Source organism: Dromaius novaehollandiae, chromosome 11 (genome assembly GCF_036370855.1).
Source record: "Dromaius novaehollandiae isolate bDroNov1 chromosome 11, bDroNov1.hap1, whole genome shotgun sequence".
NCBI lineage: Eukaryota > Metazoa > Chordata > Aves > Casuariiformes > Dromaiidae > Dromaius > Dromaius novaehollandiae.
The window spans coordinates 4,621,876-4,639,128 of NC_088108.1; the positions used below are offsets into that span (position 1 = coordinate 4,621,876).

Here is a 17,253-nt window from a genome sequence, read left to right on the forward strand (position 1 = left end):
GGTTTGGTGGCTTCTGCTTCTACTGTTGGAAGGCAGTTTCAGAACTTTTCAATGAGCAACCTCACTATGCTGTCCATGCCAGTAAGTACTGTTCTTCAGCATAAATAGTTTTTATTCTTCTCCTCCTAATAAAACGTGAGCCTCCCTTCAAAAGCAAAATTCTTAGTTTCTGATTATCCTACTTGCTTTCCATTTGCTTGCATTTATTCCAGAAACAGTCTATTCCAGGTAATGGCTCAAGGCACCAGATATAACGATGTAAATAGGTTCCTCTCTTCTGTGAAAATAATGTGACCCATTTTATAACGGATCACATTTTGTTTCTTAATGGCTGGACTGCATTCATGATTCACAGCCATTCTGTGATAAATTTGGGGCTTTCTTCTCCTCAGTTATTTTCAGCTTGTGAACTCCCAACAGGCACTCTTGTTACTAGTCCATAAGCCCATCATTTGGCACTTTTGTACTGTTAAATTTCATATTTCTATTAAGTCGTCCAACTAATCCTCTTCCATTCCTTCTGTAAACACATTTTTGTCACTGGCTAATTTCATCAGCAAGTTAAAAAATCTTTTTGCTGAAAAGATTAGTCCCCAAGATTGACCCCTGAATTTTGCTCGTATTTTTTCTAAAAGCCCTTTTACTTAGTCTCATATCTGATGTAAAATTTTCTATTATTTCTTCATCTGGCTAAAACAGTAATTTCTCTGTTGCAGTTTTTCTGATCTAACCTATTTGGACTTTGTTTATTTACACTTATTTATTTTGTACACATGTGAACAGGACAGTTCACATGCATCTAGGCTAAACTACTGACTTTTCTGTATTTTCAGTAATTGCTGGGTCTAGTTTAGAGGATTATCCTTTTAATATATTCACATTTTATTCCACATTCTTTCTGAAATATAAAAATTAGAGCACTTATAGAAACTGGTTGTCTACATGAAAATTATGATCTATATTAGTTTTCTTTTGAAGACTAAAATAGCTGCAGGAAATGGATAAATATATCTAAGGACTCTAATCATAAATATGACCTGAGATTTCTTTAAGGAAAACACTTCTGAAGGACGCTCCAGGTCACATGGGATATCCAAAACTGTAGTAAAACTAAGAGGAGGGATTACAGTAGCTTTCAGATTAAAGAATTTAAAACAAAACTAAATAAAAGGCATTATACAAACAAAAGCTAATGACTGATCTGTATTAATTGGAAATCATGTAATGCACAAGTCTAAATGAATAACTGAAGAATTATTGGTTCTCCAGACAAGTATCTACAAGGATGATCTTGGATGTTGATGATACTGAAGTGACTGAATAGGGCAACAAAAGTAAAAAGGAGTTTACTGTTTTGGAAATCTAGACAATTTACTAATACACCCTGTGGTTTTGGATGCCCTACTCGAAATGCTTTAAAGCATAGGATTTTCAGAATATGGTTTGTTATGCTTTTCTGCAAACAGTGGCCCCTCTAACATCGCTGAAGTTGAGTGCCCAAATAATAATGGGAATAGCTGGGAGACACCACAGCGACGTGGTATACTTGAGCAGTGCCTGGCAGCTATGAGCTTAGTTCCATGCCAGTCTCCTACATACCTGAACATTTCATGCTTCATCAAAGACAAAATTGATTTTACCTTGAAATGACAGTTCAATGGATGGTGAAATCAGTAGTCACAGAGGGGCTCTACGTAAATCTTAATTTAAGATAGATTATGAAGTGCAAAGTTGTGAAATGAAAACTAAGAAGCCGGTTAGCTTAACTGCTGTTTCCCTCTTCTCCCAAAGTACAAATAAATTCCTTTCAAATCTAATGTTCTTCCTAGGGATTTCTTGCTGCTGTTTTAGATAATTCTCTGAAGTGGTATTTGTAAGGTTCAAGTGGTGTTTTGGAAGCATCTGAAAAAATATCTTCTATTGTTAAATCTGTTAATCAGCAACAAGAGTTTCCAGCCACAAGTACTGCTGACACTCTGTTTATGATTAGCAACTTTCTACCTCCATGTGAATTAATCTAAAGCCCTTGGTAGTCTATAACCAGAGGATCTCAGGGGGGTCTACTCCCAACATGCTTTGGGGGTCCTTGTTTTCCTGTGGGCCTGTTGCCTGTTTCTTATTGCAATTGCTATGGTGAGCATATACGCAGCATTTCTTTCCACCTATAGCAGAAAGCAGGGGATGAGGAGGCGGCCCGGGATGGATCGCAGCCACGCTCAAATGAACCACAGAGAAGAGGTGCCTCTGAGGTAACTTATACAAAAACAATAAGTTTTTGTTGTTGTTGTTCAGTGCAGAGAAGGCAGCTCATTTTGTGATTCTTTATCATTGTTAGCAGCATCGAATATCACTGCAATTGCATTGCTGGAAGCTTCCATGTAGTACTGATGAAAGTAAGATTGAAATTCAGAGAGGGTGGCGTGAGGTCTGCAACTAAATTGTACGATGCTATCCTGGTACAGTTGCTCTAAAGTAGAAGCTACCACATGGCAGTAATCTACAAAAAAAAAAAAAAAGAAAGAAAAAAAGCATCAGGAGCTGCATTTGAGGGTGCAAAACAGAAATTCAGTTATGAGCTGCGAAGGCAGGAATGAGTTGTGAAAGTCCTGTCCAAAAAGTACCGTCATACAGCACAACCAACGTGTTTTTGTGAATACCACTTGAGTGACAGTACTATGGGAGAGACATCTACAAGGGACATAAATAGTGGCGTTATTTGCTGTAAAATGGGGGGCACTGCGCTGGCTTGGTGAGGAGGCCGCTACGCGCCACAGACAGGGTGCGTGGAGTCCTGTGGGAGCCATACGCGCAGCACAGGCTTCCTCCATGCCAAGCTGAAGAGAGGAAGCGATTTATCGATTGAAATCCTCCACGGTTAACCGGCCGCGCCAGGGCCAGGGACGCCTTGGAGGCGCTTTGTGCCCCCAGGCCTGACCGCGGCTGCCCGCCCCCTCCCTCCCTGCCTTCCCGCGCCTTCCCCTCGGCGCATGCGCCCGCGGGCCGCGCATGCGCGCTGGGCGGGCCGCTCCTGCGCAGCGGCCGCCGCCGAGGGCCCGGCGCGCGGCGCCCTTTGTGGCGGCGGAGCGGGCGGCGCTAGGGCCCGGCGGCGGCCTGCGCTCCCACGCCGGGGGGTTTCGCCCTCCCGCCCTCCCTCCGCCGGGAGCCGAAGAAAGAGCAATGGCGGCACGTTAGCGAGGCCCCTGGCGCGGCGCGGCCCGGCGGCTGCGGCCCTCCCGCCCCGTGCCGAGCGCAGCGGATGCGCGCCTCGCCTGCGGCCGCGGCGGGAGCCTAGCGGGGCGGCGGAGGCCGCTTCTCCTCCTCCTCCTCCTCCTCCTCCTCCTCCGCGGGAGGCGGGCAGCGCGGGCGCCCCGCGGAGCGGCGGCCATGGCCACCGAGCTGGAGCCGCCGCCGGCGGGCGCGGTGCCGGGCGCGGCGCCGCTGGAGGCGGAGGAGGACGAGGAGCACTGGCTCTACGGGGGTAGGTACCGCCCGGCTCCCGCCGCGCAGGCCCCGCGGCCGCGCTCGGTGCCGCCCCCGCCCGCGGCGCCGCGCGGCCCTGCTGGGGGGGGGAGTGAGGGGGGCGTCGGTGCCGCCGGGCCCCGCGCCCGCCTGCGGCCCCCCGCGGAGGGGGGGGGGGGAAGGGGGGCGCTTCTTTGTTGTCCCTCTGGCGGCGCGGAGCCCCCGCGCGCTGCTCCGCTCCGCTCCGCGGGTCCCCGCCTCCCCCGGCCGGCAGCTCGGCTGGCACAGGGCGGCCCCTGCCCGAGCGGGCGGGCGCGCCGAGGAGAGATTTAGCCCTTGGTTTCCTTCAGGTGTTTTTCGTCTTTCTGTTTAACTTCACAGCTGAGTGCTTCTGCATCCTTTTTTTCCCCTTGGGTGTTAAACTTCTCATAAAGACTTTCACACCGGTTCCTTTCTTGGCGTTTGCCTGTATTCATTCTCCTCCCTGCCCTTTTGGGTAGGTGTGTTAAGTTCCGCTGTCAGCGGTGTGCAGCTTCGCTCACGCAGATAAACTTTGTCAGGTGGGTTTTCTTCCTTAGCTGCTCCATTTCTCATTGAGGTTTCTTGACGAGAGGACGATAAGGCTACAGCGCGTTGTCACGGATGGGTGTTCCCCAAGCTGCGATGCTGTAAACCTGGCCCATTTCACTTGAATAACTTTCTTGTTATTATTGTTTTTGCAGATGACACCACTGGCAAACAAGAAGATGGACCAATTTCTGGGTGAGTTCAGAGCCTGTTTGTTCATTTTAGCAGTATACACGGGAGAGGAGATCACGCTGTGTTAAGTGTAGCTCTGTGACTGCTTTAGCCCAATGCTGTTGCCAAAACCAGCAGTTCATCCCTTTCCCATCTGGTCATGCCCAGCCGCCCTCCTTGGGCTGGCACAGCGTTTGTGCTTTTGGGTGGTCAGCTGGATCAATGGACTGATTGGAGTTAAAACTACCCCCCCACACACACTGATTAATTTTAGATTAGATCAATTTCCTGGTTTATTTTTGGGGAACAAAAAAAGGTGGTTGAGGGTTAGACTTTATGTTCACCTGGGGTTGGTAAAACAGTGGCTCCCACTTTAAGCTTGAAAAGCTTAAAAACCTTGAGTTAAGCCCTTGACCTGATCGGTTCTATGAAGTATGTGGTTTGGATGAGACTTTCAAATAAAAGCTCTGGAGGTAACTTAATGATCAGTATCGCTTTCTGTATATGGAAAGAATTATCTGCTCTTTTTGATCAGGATTTTCCTGTTTGTAGCAGTATGTTTTGTATCAGGAGAGTTCTTTCTCTGCAAAGATGTTGTCTGTGAATGATTTTTGAACATAGTCTGATTTTTCAAAAGACTTGATATTCACTTGAATTCTGTGTGCTCAGCACCTTCAGAAGTTCAGCGTAACGTTCACTGTCCTCTGAGGTTATTATGAGTCCAGTATCTGTGGAATTTGTGTTGCAGATACTATCCTACCTCTGTTGTATCATGTGCTTGGGGAACGTGAATCCACAAAAACAAATTTTAGACTTATTACATGTTTACCTAAAAATGTCAACTGAGCTTTGTGAGAAGGAACATCTTTTAGCTTAGATGGAAATTTACTGCTAACTTGCTTAAATCTATTGTTCCTTGTCACTTTCTTCTGAATATAATTTTACTTTACAAGCAGAATTAAAGATCTGAATTTCCAACAGCTGTCTCCAATAACTGCAGAAGGTTTGAAGGCAAAGTATTATTACTGGTCATGCTAGCTCTTTGTTTTTTGGTCTTTGTACCACAATGAGAATGTTCCCAAATTAAGAACAGTGGTATGTTCTAAGAAAATAACTCTTTGTTTGCAACTGTAACTGTTGCATCTCTGCACATCTCTTTGCTCATCTAGGGTGTTGTCTCTGTTGGTGAATCAGAAATCAATGTAGTGTAGGGTACAGTATCCATTAACATTCCTTAGCTTAGCAGATGCATTAAATACCAGCAGACTGTGAAGGATGCTGTTATATTAGTGCAAGGGGTTCGGTTAGTATTCCAGGGATGTTAGCTAGCTGAGACCTTTTTTTGCACATAGATGATGGCTGTGGTCCTCTCAGTTTGTTCGTTCCCTGGAAGCAAATGGTTTAGGGAATGACTGTTACTTAGTAAATGTATGTATGACCTCCAATTCATAAATTTTAATGCACACCCACAGATACTTCATGAGACTTGAAGCTGAAGGTAATACTTGTCACTCTTCCTTAACTCAGTCATCTTGAATTCTAAGAAAATTCTGGGGTTGAGGTCGATGCTATGAGTTGCTTTGATCTGGCAAACAAAACGTGAAAGGTCTTAGAGCCATCTGTGAAGTTTTCTCTAGTGGTACATCTCTTCATCCTTGCGTAATGACTTATGTCACATCTGACCTTTTCTGAGACACCTCTGCCAGCTTTATAGCTAAAGCGTCTTCAACTTTCACCTTGGGAACCTGGCAAAAATGGGACCTATGCTTCCTTGGTCAGCTGCTGAACCTTCATTCCTTCTTCTCTTTCATCTTGGTTTTGTTATTGAAGTTCTTTGTGTATGGGGCTCTTCTAATGTGGGAGCTTCATTGACTGCTCAAATTGTTTGTTTATTTGTTCTTTTTTTATGCTCAGTGACTGCTTTCTGAGTTGCGTTAGCATGATCTTTGTCTTACTTGTTTGGTGTCTCCTTTCCCGCAGCCTCTGAAATGGCTTTAGTCTGACCAGTGTTTGGATTCTGTTAGGTATTACATATGTTTCTTCTCTTTGAAGATAAGCATGTGTATGTTTATTACCAGATATGGGGTTTAAAATTACTGACAGACTTTTCTCCAAGCGCTGGTAGTAGAATTGGGTTTCCTCAGCCTAGACTATTGGAATCTTCTCTTCCGAAAAGCTAGAATTGTTTTGAAGTTCTAATAGGTATTACTTCTGACATTAGAGAGCAAAAGTTCTCTGTTTATATTTTAGTTCTGTAACACTCGGCACAGTCTTTTCTAGTATGTCAGTTTGACTTTTTTGCTTGGTTAATGCATAAAAGAATGCTAACATTTGTACCAACTCTTTAACTGGAAGTAAATCTGAAAATGGCCAATGCTGCTTTAGCATTAGTTTGTACTGAATGAGAAAATTGGGTGGGTTATTATCTGTCTTGTCTTCTCTGATGAGTAGCTAAAATTCAAAGCAAGTGTTTTTGTAGAAAGGCTAAAATCACTTTTTCTCTAATTTCTGCTGGACAAATGTCCTTATTTCTTACGGAATACCTATATAATTGTCAGCAGCCTGAAGGACAGATGAAGTTTTGCATATGCAGTGGACAGTTATTCATGGTCTCTTCCCTGTTGGTTGTGATTGCACTGAACCAAACCTGGAAGCTATGATACCTGCCACTTGCATATTAATGGTTGACTGATGTTTGGCTAGGCAGCCTTGCTGTCTTTCTGGCACTCTTTGGAAACACTAAATTGACTCTTTCCAACAAAAGCAAAGCCAAGCAAGAGTGATTAATTTTTGTCATATAGTTGAGCTAACTGCCAGCAGAATAAACACACTAGGTGAATAAAGCCATTGTATGAAAGTCACCTGGGCAAATGCTTTAGAAATGTTTGTAGGTAGACATCTAGGTTGAGCTTGTCCACTTATTTCTATCTGCTACCTTTACTAGACATGCAGAATCTTCTCATCCTTTGCAAGATGCTCCGCAGGAGAACCGGCCTGCCAGCAGCGAAGACCGAGAGATGTCACAACATGTATGTGTTCCACTGTAAACGGTAGACAGCTATTTATGTGCGTGAAAATATTCGCAGATAAAGAGATCTTAGTATAAAGATGCTGGCACTGCTAAATGTGTTACATTTGTACTGTAGGAGTGTATTGATGGTCAATTCCCAGTGCGATCTACAACAGGCTTCTCTGCTCAGCCTGTGTTGTGTGGTGGATACAGTAGTGGTCCCTGATCTAAGTGTAGTTCAAAAGGACCACTTATGCCCACTGAAGAAGTCAGATGAAGGCTTCTGATGCTGCAGTCTGTTGACAGAATGAGCAAAACATGATGCAGCTTCCAGCTCAGTATTTACTGAGTATGACTACCAAGGGGTCAGGAAAATATGGGGAGCACTGGGATAGGAAGCCCGCAGTGTTAGGATTGCTGGGGATCTAGTTCCAGTTCACCCTCAGGCCTCTTAAATGTGATCTATTGACCCACCACTGCTGAAAGGGTAGGGGGAGGTTTTCTTCCCTACTCCTTCCCGTTTTTTTTTCCTGGATTTATTTTCTGCTGCTGTGGTGTGTTAAGAGAACTCGCTGAGAGATCCGACAAGCCCATGTGTCATGGAAGAGAAGGGAGGATCAGGAACACCTTCCCCGTGCCCTTTTTCAGTGGTGAGATGTTAATTCAGCTCATGCATCTTATGAAACTGCTCTGTTGGATATCTGGAAGACTTCCTTTGTTTTGTGCCCCAGCAATAAAGGCATATTTTTGATCGCAGTATGGTGCTGTGCTGGAGTCAACAGCTGCAAAGTTCTCACTTAACTTTAAGTGACTTGGGGACTGAATGTGCTGAATAAGCCAGGCAGAGCTCCTCAGCAGCTTCCTATTGCAGAGGTTGCAGTAACAGAGAATATTTGCCCCAAGGTACTTAAGGGAAGGTTGATGAATGTGTTTGGGCAATTGTGTCTGTGATTATATACTTGAACCGTGGACCTCTGAAGTAGATATTTTAGGAAAGCCCCAGCTGCTTCAAGGAGAGTAGGGGAGAGGAACTGTGGGATGTGATGCAGTTCCTTGAACTGAGATAAACCTTCTCCACCTTGAGAAATCTTATCCTGGTTCTGAACTAAGGTTAATTCTTCAAAGGACATAGCACTTTCTTCCTGGGCAGCTGTCTATTTGTGTTGAAGGCTGGTTACTTTCATGGTTTTAGCCTTTACAGGCAACTCTTTGCATAGCCTTGGACTGAAGTAGGAAGTGATGTCTTTATATCAGAATCATTCTTTCTGAAGTCCTTCCTCATACAAGCTTTTTAAGATTTGGGTTACTATCCAGGGGAATTTCTCAGTTATAAGCATTAATGAACACCTGTGTGTTTGCACTGTTGCTAGGCTCTTCCAAGTGGCGAAGATGATGAGGAAGACAGTGATAGCGACAGTGATGATGATGACGTGAAAGTTACCATTGGCAATATTAAAACAGGAGCACCATCATATATGTATGTATTGCTGATTATGGTGACCGTTTCTGTTCTGAAATAACTCTCTGGCACTTTGGTTGGTTTGAAAGTGGAGAAGAGAGCTGATCTATCTTCTGGGAGACAGTAGAGTCTAATGGCTAGAACACAGGATTGGGATTATAAGCTGGTGGGCCTCTCTGTCCTGGCATTTCTTGTTGGAGAATCCATCTGTAAAAAAAGAATTATAATTCATAGGTCTGCTGTTGGAAAATTAACTGTTGCCAAAACACTTGATCAGGCAAAATCAAATGCGGGAAGTTACGTTTAACTCATTTTTGAAAACTTCAGGAACCAAAATCTATAGTGTTAAGAATTTATGTAAGTGCTGAGGTTACTGAGATCTTCTGCCATTCATGCTTCGGAAATGGTGAGGCTGAGTTTGCAAACCAGGAAATTATGTCACTGACTTAAAGTTCTCCCTAATTTGCATTGAATAAAAATGAGACAGTATTTTTACTTGCTGTTAGCAACCTTCCTCTTAAGGAAATGACTTACATGTCCTTTGCAGCATATTCTAATTTTCCACTTCACAGATAATTTCCTTCTCTTTTTGTAGAGGTGGTTTCAGTTTGATGGATTGTTCTGAAAAGCAATGCTCTGTCCAGTCTGTCACCAGCTCACTAGATTCTGCAAACATCCTGTGTGGAATTTGCTGCTTCCACCTTTCACTCCTCATTCTGTGATATACGTGCAGCTGTAATTTCCATGGCGTTCAGCTTCATGTAAATATTTAGTTATAAGTATGTTCCTGGGCAGAATGATAACTACCATTCCTTGAAATACCTTTTCCTTTTTCATTAAGACAATCCTCCTGTATTCTGTTGTTGGTTGATCTGTATGTTTGCTGGGTTTCTGTAAGGTTAGGGAAAGTTATGTGGTAGTTAACTCTCACTATTAAGGTGTTGAAGATTTAATATTAAAAACTGCAAAGAAGTATCAATAAAACCAAGTGAACCTTAGTTCACTTCATCTTCTGAAGGGTGTTGAGGGTTGAATATGTTTTGAATGAAAGACTCAAGCCAAGCAATTTGTCGAAATACCAATGCAGCGATTCTTTTTCCGTATAGGGGAACTCCTATGAATCTAAACTTAAAAACGGGTAGAGGCTACGGAGCGTCTGCTTCAGGTATTGCTATTACTTTTATCCTTCACATTTTGGAATATTTCTCTTCTCTGGCACTGGCAGCTGGAGCAGTTGCAAACCTTAGTACAACTTATTTAAAGTAGGAATAGTCAGTGCCTTTCCTAAAGAGAAGCAGTCTTTGTAGGACAGTCTGGCGACCCAAAGTGCTGTGGAGTGATGGCTGGTTGATTACTGATCACTGAACAAGCTGACTATAATTCTGTTTTAAACTGGAAAAAATTGCATTGATTATTACTTCTGTGGTCAAAATACAGAATATTTCTAAACTATACAGTTGCACTGGGGCCAAACATTCTAAATTGCCTAGAGAAGAAATTTTACTCTCTGGTTAATATACTGAGCTACTTGCAGGTTAAGATACTAAGAAAGAAACAGACTCTGGCCTTGAATATTAGCTATGTGCATTCCCGCAGGCGAGCTTTATCTCCTCGTTCAGTTTAATTTATACTGTGTTGAGACTTAGATTCCAGCCTACCTCATATTTGAGGCTGTCCCTTTACAGTCTTCACATTCTTCTTTCCGTTTCTCCCCTTATGTAAATGCTTCTCTTCTGATTGAGAAGAGGCACAAATTTCCCTTAGAGATTTGGTGCCCCGCAGGTTTTTGCTGACTCCAGTTAGTACATGGTTCACTTAAGAATGATCCTGAAGCAGCCTGTTGTAATAAGTAAATATGTGTGTCTTTGGAGGAAAAAAATACAGATTTCGTCTGGGAAAAAAAGTTTTTTCTTTGGGGTAAATTTTACACATGCTCTCGTAATTTGCTCCATTTGTCTGTAGTAGCAATCTGTATTGAATTTGCCTCTCTGCTGTTCAACTACAGGTGCTGCACGCTCTTGCCATTTATTTATAAAGCAACAAAAGCGTTTTTTATTAAAAACTTGATTGTGGTTAGCTACATGCTGTAAAGCCAGCATTGAATTCAGAGTAAAGATTTATTTTTAACTGGAATAATTTGCTCAGCAAATCGGTGGATTAAAGGCATTGCATTAAAAGTGGTAACGGTTTCTCTCTCTCCAAAGCCAAGTTGCAGCCCAAAGGTATTGATTTAGATGCCGCAGGGAATATAAATGGATTGCCTGTTATAGAAGTGGATTTAGATTCATTTGAAGACAAACCATGGAGGAAACCAGGTGGGGCCTCACAGTTTCTTGTGGTAAATATTTTCTGCAGTTTTAGCTGTTTCTTTTTAATTATGCTTGTAATTTCTGTCCACTTATTGCTGCTAGGGAACGGGAAAGTCTGAACAATTCTATTTGCTCAGCGTCCGATATCCATCGAGACTATTAGTGACTTCTACTGATTAAGCCATGTGTCTACATAAAATTGGGCTGCATTTACTCTATTAATTTAACTTCCCTGAAGAAAACAGCTTGTTTAAAATATTTTATTGTATTAATTCCCTAGTTCCAAAAAGTGTTGTGCGTGTATCAATGCGATAATGTTTGCTTGCCTTAAAGTCAATTGAGTGAGATCAAGATTTGGTGGTTGATGAGATGCAGTCTCCTCTTCATGTCCAGCAGCTTGCTCGTTGTATTCATCACGGCCACACTCATGGTCATCCCTGTACGGGCTTCTTATCTGGGCCCTGGGGATGTCCCCACTTCTGCAGGAAAGTACCCTCACTGCAGAGGGCAGTGACGGTGGGAATTAGCACAGGGCTGCACATCATGATAGGAAAGCCACCTTTTTCTATTGCATCCTCCTGCCCCAGACAACTGAATAGCAGGAAGGAAAATGCTAGCTAGTGCGACAAAAAAAGGCTGTAATTTTTCTTCTAAAGAGGCAGCATTGCCTAATTCTTTTCCAGATCCTGGCCCTAGGTGCCTCAGTAAATAATTTTGCTGCCCCATTTTATTTCCTGTAGACCATATTATCTAGATTGCTCGGCTGTCCAAGTAGTACTTTGCACAGCAGGTTTTGATAGGTACATGGTCTCTTTTGTCTTTCTAATTTGTATTTGGGAGTTTTCTGTTGCTTTGCAACTCTTGTATGACAGCTGTAAGATGCTACAAATAGTCTTCTGGTTTTTTATCTGAATTTGATATAAAAGTAAATGATGGAACCAGAGAGATCAAAATTTTTGCTATGCCACTCTCATAAAATGTTTTATGACAAAATGTTAGCTGAAGCGTATCATCCACTTGTTTCTCCCCAGATATAATTCTTCTCCCCACTAGTCCTGTACTTTACCTATCTTTCAGAAATATTATGATAAGTAAGTAGTGCTTTTGTAAGTTTGTCTGTGGAGCGTATTTGATATGTCTTGCACATCTGAAGTAAAGGGCATCAGAGTGCATAATAGTGCAAATAACTGTTGATTTGTCATGCTATCAAGCTAGCACTAAGCACTCTGTGATGAACAGGAGTTAGTAGAGACACAATAGAAAATGTAGCCTTTCTTCTGCAGGGGATTTCCCATTGGTTATGAAGTGAGAAAGAGGGGGCTAGGAAGAAAAGACGTTAGAAGGAAAACAATGAAGTGAAGTTCAGAGGTAGAAGCATGGAAATCATTGTGGTCATGCTGACATCCCTGGACCAAAACGGATCCAGCTAGCCTTAAAACAGTGTTGACTTGAAGTATGAATAGAGGGAAGATGTCTGCGGAGGTGTGGCCCGTAAGTTTATATTAGATGGCAAGTAAGTAGCTTCTTACTGGACAGCTTTTCAGGTTTACATCCCACATGGTTAATTGGTCAGCAAGGTGGTATCTCTTCAGTGAGGGAGAGGAAGAAGAAATATGGCATGGAAGCACTGAGAGAGGGCTGAAACATAGACTGATAAAACAGATACGTAAGTGTCATGTGACTGAGTGTGCTGGTGAAATTTGCCTGTTTGGGTGGTCCAACAGGAAGAGCAGCCTACCTAGAAGATAAACTTAAACCTTGCTGCATAGATCCAAGCTTAGCATGGCCAAACACTGTTTTGCTTAGCCCTCGTGTATCCGCATCTTGTTTTTGAACTGGTCTGGCTAGGAGTACCTTTGTGAGGGGGATGTTTGAGGGACATCTCAGCAGGGCTAGGAGATGCTTTATAATGCTTTCTGTTGTGAGATATGCCTTGCAGAGTTGAAGCTATGTTTGTCCTTCTCCATCTATGTTTTCTTGTCAAGCAGTTTGTGGCCACCTCTCTTAGTCAGCAGTGTTCATGCTGAAATGGCACATTTCACAGGATACTAAATGTCAGAGTAAGCTAACAATCTTGGAAGACTGTAGTTAGGATCATGACTGAACTGTAATTGCTTGTGTAGTCTGAGCTGTATCAGTAGAAAGCTCCTGCTTTAGTCCTGTTTCACCCAGTGGGTGAGTCCCAGAATCTCTGCTCAAAACAGCAAAGGCAACAATGGTCAGGCGCAAAACACGTTGGCAGAGTTCTGCCGAGAGGAAGGTTGTGTGGCACCATCCCATCTTTGGAGTGGTAGCTGCAATTGCTGTGCTTTCCCCAGCTTTCACCTCATTCATAAAATTGCAAGAGACCACTCTGGAAAACCCAGTTGGTGAATAACTGGTTGCAGGCATCTCTTAATAGCCTGCATATTGTATGTCCCAAACAGTCCCACCGCTGTTCAGGCTGTAGTCCCACTCCCACCCAAAGGTGCAGCCATCTCTGGGATGGCATGCAGCAGCTTTCTGATAGAACGAAGTAGAGAGTAAACTGTGCTCTCTACAAGAGTGGGGTTTTTTTTGTTTTGGGGGGGTTTCAGGGATTTTTTGTTTGTTTTGGGAGTTTTTGTTTTTTCTCCTAACTCTTCATTTAAGCACTTACAGGACAGTTAGAGAGTGCAAGCCTGCCAGAATCCCCTTGTTAACTTACACTCCCTTTGTTAGGTGCTGACCTTTCTGATTATTTTAATTATGGATTCAATGAAGAAACGTGGAAAGCGTATTGTGAAAAGCAGCGACGGCTTCAGCTCGGACTGGACCCTGCTCCTCCAATCAGCACTGAAAATAAGATCACAGTAGGTGATGTCACTCCTGCGTATGGCTGCAGTATAACTGGGGCTTGTTTTTGTGGTCACAGAAGTGAGAGTATAAGAACAGAGGCTAGCTTAAAACCTAACTTTGCAGTATTTCTTCCACTGATGAGAAATACAAAAATATATCTTTAAAAAACTAAGTGTCTCTGCTAGAAGTCTTTCCTCATCCTGTGGAAAGAAGAGCTCCTTGGCAGTTATCTGCCAAGTTTGAACCGCTGGAGTAGCAAGACTTGAGTGACTTTGCTGTTGACACCCTGCACTTCCTACCTTCACTAGTACTGTTGACACTACCTACCTTCAGGGGTGTCTGTTTTGGAGCTCCTGTGGATATGAAAGAGAGGTGTAGAATTGCTGGAACCATATTTTCAAGGTTGATCTGTAGATCAGCTCAAAGTCTGAGGGGAGCTGTGCATCCATGGCTGTTTTGCTGTTGACTGATACAGTTGTGTGACTGCGTTGGCCACCACCCTTTGCAGAAGTTCATCAGGTGACCAACGGCTGTTAACTCTATTTCAAACAGCAAGCGCCACTATTTCCACTTTTGACTTAAGAACTACATAAGATGGGACATTAGCTTATTAGACTACCGGGCTTCTAAGGGGAAACAGCGTGGACAGCAGGCCAAGGCTGGACAAGCCAACTAGTTTACAAAAATGTGTGCCTGCTTGACCAAAGGATAGATTGCTTATTTGCAAGAGCCCTGTGATTGTTCCTCAGTGGAGCCCTTTTCTTCTGCTGAGGGTTCATCTCTACTGCTCCATTCAGTTGAAAGGGAAGACATTAAACCTGTGTTACATGTTGTATTCTTCAGGTTCAGCAAGGAAGGACAGGAAATGCTGAAAAAGAAGTAGAAAACAACATCATCAAAACAGAATTCAAGACAGACTTCTTGGCTCTGGTGGGAGGCCGCATGAAGGCTGGACCTCCTCCTAATAGGTAAGAGATGATCCAGACAAAAAGCCTGAGTGTATTGTGTTCTTGTCTGAGTCTCTTCAAGCCTGAAAGAGAAGCAGCTTATAAACTGTACTGGAGGCTACTTTGGTCACTTGTTAACTGTCAGCTCCTTCAGCAATGCTCTGCTGAGGGTTATGCAACCCCTGACTGCTCATTTACCTGTCCTTGGTGATATCACCAGTATAGTGTTGGATAGGCAGGGAAAACTACCCCAGCTGGGTACTCATCTCTAGGAGATAATAAAACAAGGAACATCTCTGCTTTGAGGGTGCACCTTGCTGGCTGCTTGTGCTTACTTGGCTATTTTTACTCCCATGATGTTAATCTTTAAGTGGAACTGGATTACACGTTTGGCAGCTGATGAGAGGAGCTTTTGTTTTCTGAACCTGTGTATTACACTGCTAGGTGCGTATGAATTAGTTATTTGCTCCAGTAAGAGGATCCAAAAGGCTGGGCAAAGTAAAACGATTGAGTCATTTTGATTGGCAGCTGCTGCTGGGAGATTCACTTTGTTGACATTGTGAATTTGATGTGTTTTATCAAAAGCTTCAGAAAAACAAAGCTGCGTGACACCAGAACAGCCAGAGGTTTGGGGTCTGGGTGTTTCCGTTATCTTATTTTGTTCATATTCCATCTTTTTCATACCTGTCTTACAGAAACCAATCTTTCATCCCAACTTTCCCCTTTCGAAATAGAGCTTTGTCTGAAGGAGAACCAAATACAAGCCTCACGTATAAGCTTTAAAATTATACTTAGTCTATTTGCATTTAAGCACTTTGCTGGCATTTCTGTCCCTGTTCATAGTGCCATCAGACTGGTCAGTTTTGTTTCCAGTTGGCATGCATCTCTCCTGGGATTTTCCAAACTCTACATTAGTACAAAGCAAGCTGATCCTATTGTAGCTATACAGCGTTTTTGTACATTTTAACTTGCAGTCTGGTTTTGAAAGTACTGACAAAAGATTCTGTTCCTGCAGCAGAGCTTTCTGTTCAGGACCAGATGTTTTCTGTCAGGACCAGGAAGAGAGTCCTCATAATCCCGTAATTTTTAATATGTGGTTGAGAGATTAGATTTATTTTGCTTAATGCAAGAGCTGATTTCAATAAGAAAACTCTTGCCAGCTAGCCAGAATTTTTATATGTCTAAATTTCCCATTGAGATAGAAAGGTTTGCTGTCTAACTGGCAGAAGTGCTGACCTTTCTCTGCCATGATTAACTGCAGGAAAGCATGCTAAGGCCATATTACACAAATCAGTTGTTACATGAATACAGGATGAGTGATTCTTAAACTTCAGTTGCTGGAGTTTCTCTCTCTCATAAAGCCTTTACTTGTGATGACCTTACAACCAGCCAGCTCCTACAGAGATGCTCTTGCTCTAAGTGTGACCTGGATATGGAGGTGAAAGAACATGGTGAAGTGCAGAGTCTCTGGCTGATTTCTGCTAGTGCAGCAGAGAGCACTGTATTTTGGTTACATTAATATACCTTTTGTTAAAGCATCTAGTTTTGATTTCACTGAAGATAGTGGCAAAGCTTACTGACTTTAATAGGGAAAAAAAGGTAGACCCCAGGCAGATGGAATAGAAAATGTCAGACAATCCGCTCAGTGTATAACATGAGTGGTATCAGCAACACTTGGCAAGTTGGACAGAAAGGAATGAAAATCTGGACTGATAATGCCAATGGCTTCTCCTGATAAATACTCTCCACTTTCATTGACTGTGATTCTGCAACTGTTATTCAAATCTGGAGAATGAGTAGAGAGTTTAGGCTCTGAACTGGAGTGTGTGACTTGTATTATTACTGTAGTACATGATTCCTCTTTGGATCATGCTCATAGATGTTCAGAGAGACCTAACTCACCCCTGCAGGCAGAGCTTAAATTGCTCAAACGTGGAAGAAAGACTTCTCATTCATCTCTTGTCCAGTCTGACTGCTGTCTGCAGAGATTTGTCTTGGATGGAAAAGAACATGTATGGCCTTTATCCTTTACGTTTGCCAGTGTGAGAGAGAAATCTGTCTGGTAATGGGGAAGGCTGTTCCTTCTAATGTTTTTGAGCCTAAAAAGATGAATCTACTTTGTACTAGGAAGCTGGGCGGGACAATTGACGTGATCGGTGGCCAGGCAGGCACAATTAGGAGAGTAGAAGGAAGACGTCGTGATAAACATGCCTCTGAGGAAAACCCCATTCAGGTAAAAGTTTTGAACAGTCTTGACAAATTTTTGATTTTAGTGCGCTTTTAGTGAATCCTGAGCAAATGTGCGTGCGTTTTTGACCTGGGTCACCGTCTCCTTCTGCAAAGCAGTAGACGTGGTGTATCATCCCCGTTGGGGTGTATGCATGTACCATTCCCCTCTGCAGGTTGAAATGACTTCTGTGTTGTAAGCTTTACCTTACTAGGAGGTAGAGATTTGTCTTTCAAGTACTAGCCTTGCCATTTGAATGGTAAGGTCCAAGTTACTCTTGTCATCAG

The 17,253-nt window shown here is 43.0% G+C and overlaps 1 protein-coding gene across 2 annotated transcripts in view; it reads left to right on the top strand.

Annotated features, from left to right (window-relative positions):
- Window positions 1-3,032: 3,032 nt before the first annotated feature.
- Window positions 3,033-17,253, top strand: part of LOC112982965 (pre-mRNA 3'-end-processing factor FIP1-like) — a 28,875-nt gene continuing 14,654 nt past the window's right edge. Inside the window, exons 1-9 of one of the 2 annotated variants that reach the window (XM_064518096.1) lie at window positions 3,033-3,478; window positions 4,182-4,221; window positions 7,142-7,226; window positions 8,578-8,684; window positions 9,773-9,831; window positions 10,871-10,981; window positions 13,676-13,806; window positions 14,636-14,760; window positions 16,867-16,972. In XM_064518096.1, coding sequence (XP_064374166.1) covers window positions 3,385-3,478; window positions 4,182-4,221; window positions 7,142-7,226; window positions 8,578-8,684; window positions 9,773-9,831; window positions 10,871-10,981; window positions 13,676-13,806; window positions 14,636-14,760; window positions 16,867-16,972 — 858 coding nt within the window. In that variant the 5' untranslated portion in view covers window positions 3,033-3,384. Of the gene's footprint in view, window positions 3,479-4,181; window positions 4,222-7,141; window positions 7,227-8,577; window positions 8,685-9,278; window positions 9,428-9,772; window positions 9,832-10,870; window positions 10,982-13,675; window positions 13,807-14,635; window positions 14,761-16,866; window positions 16,973-17,253 lie in introns of those variants that run through there. The other variant, XM_026099736.2, reaches the window with a different exon arrangement.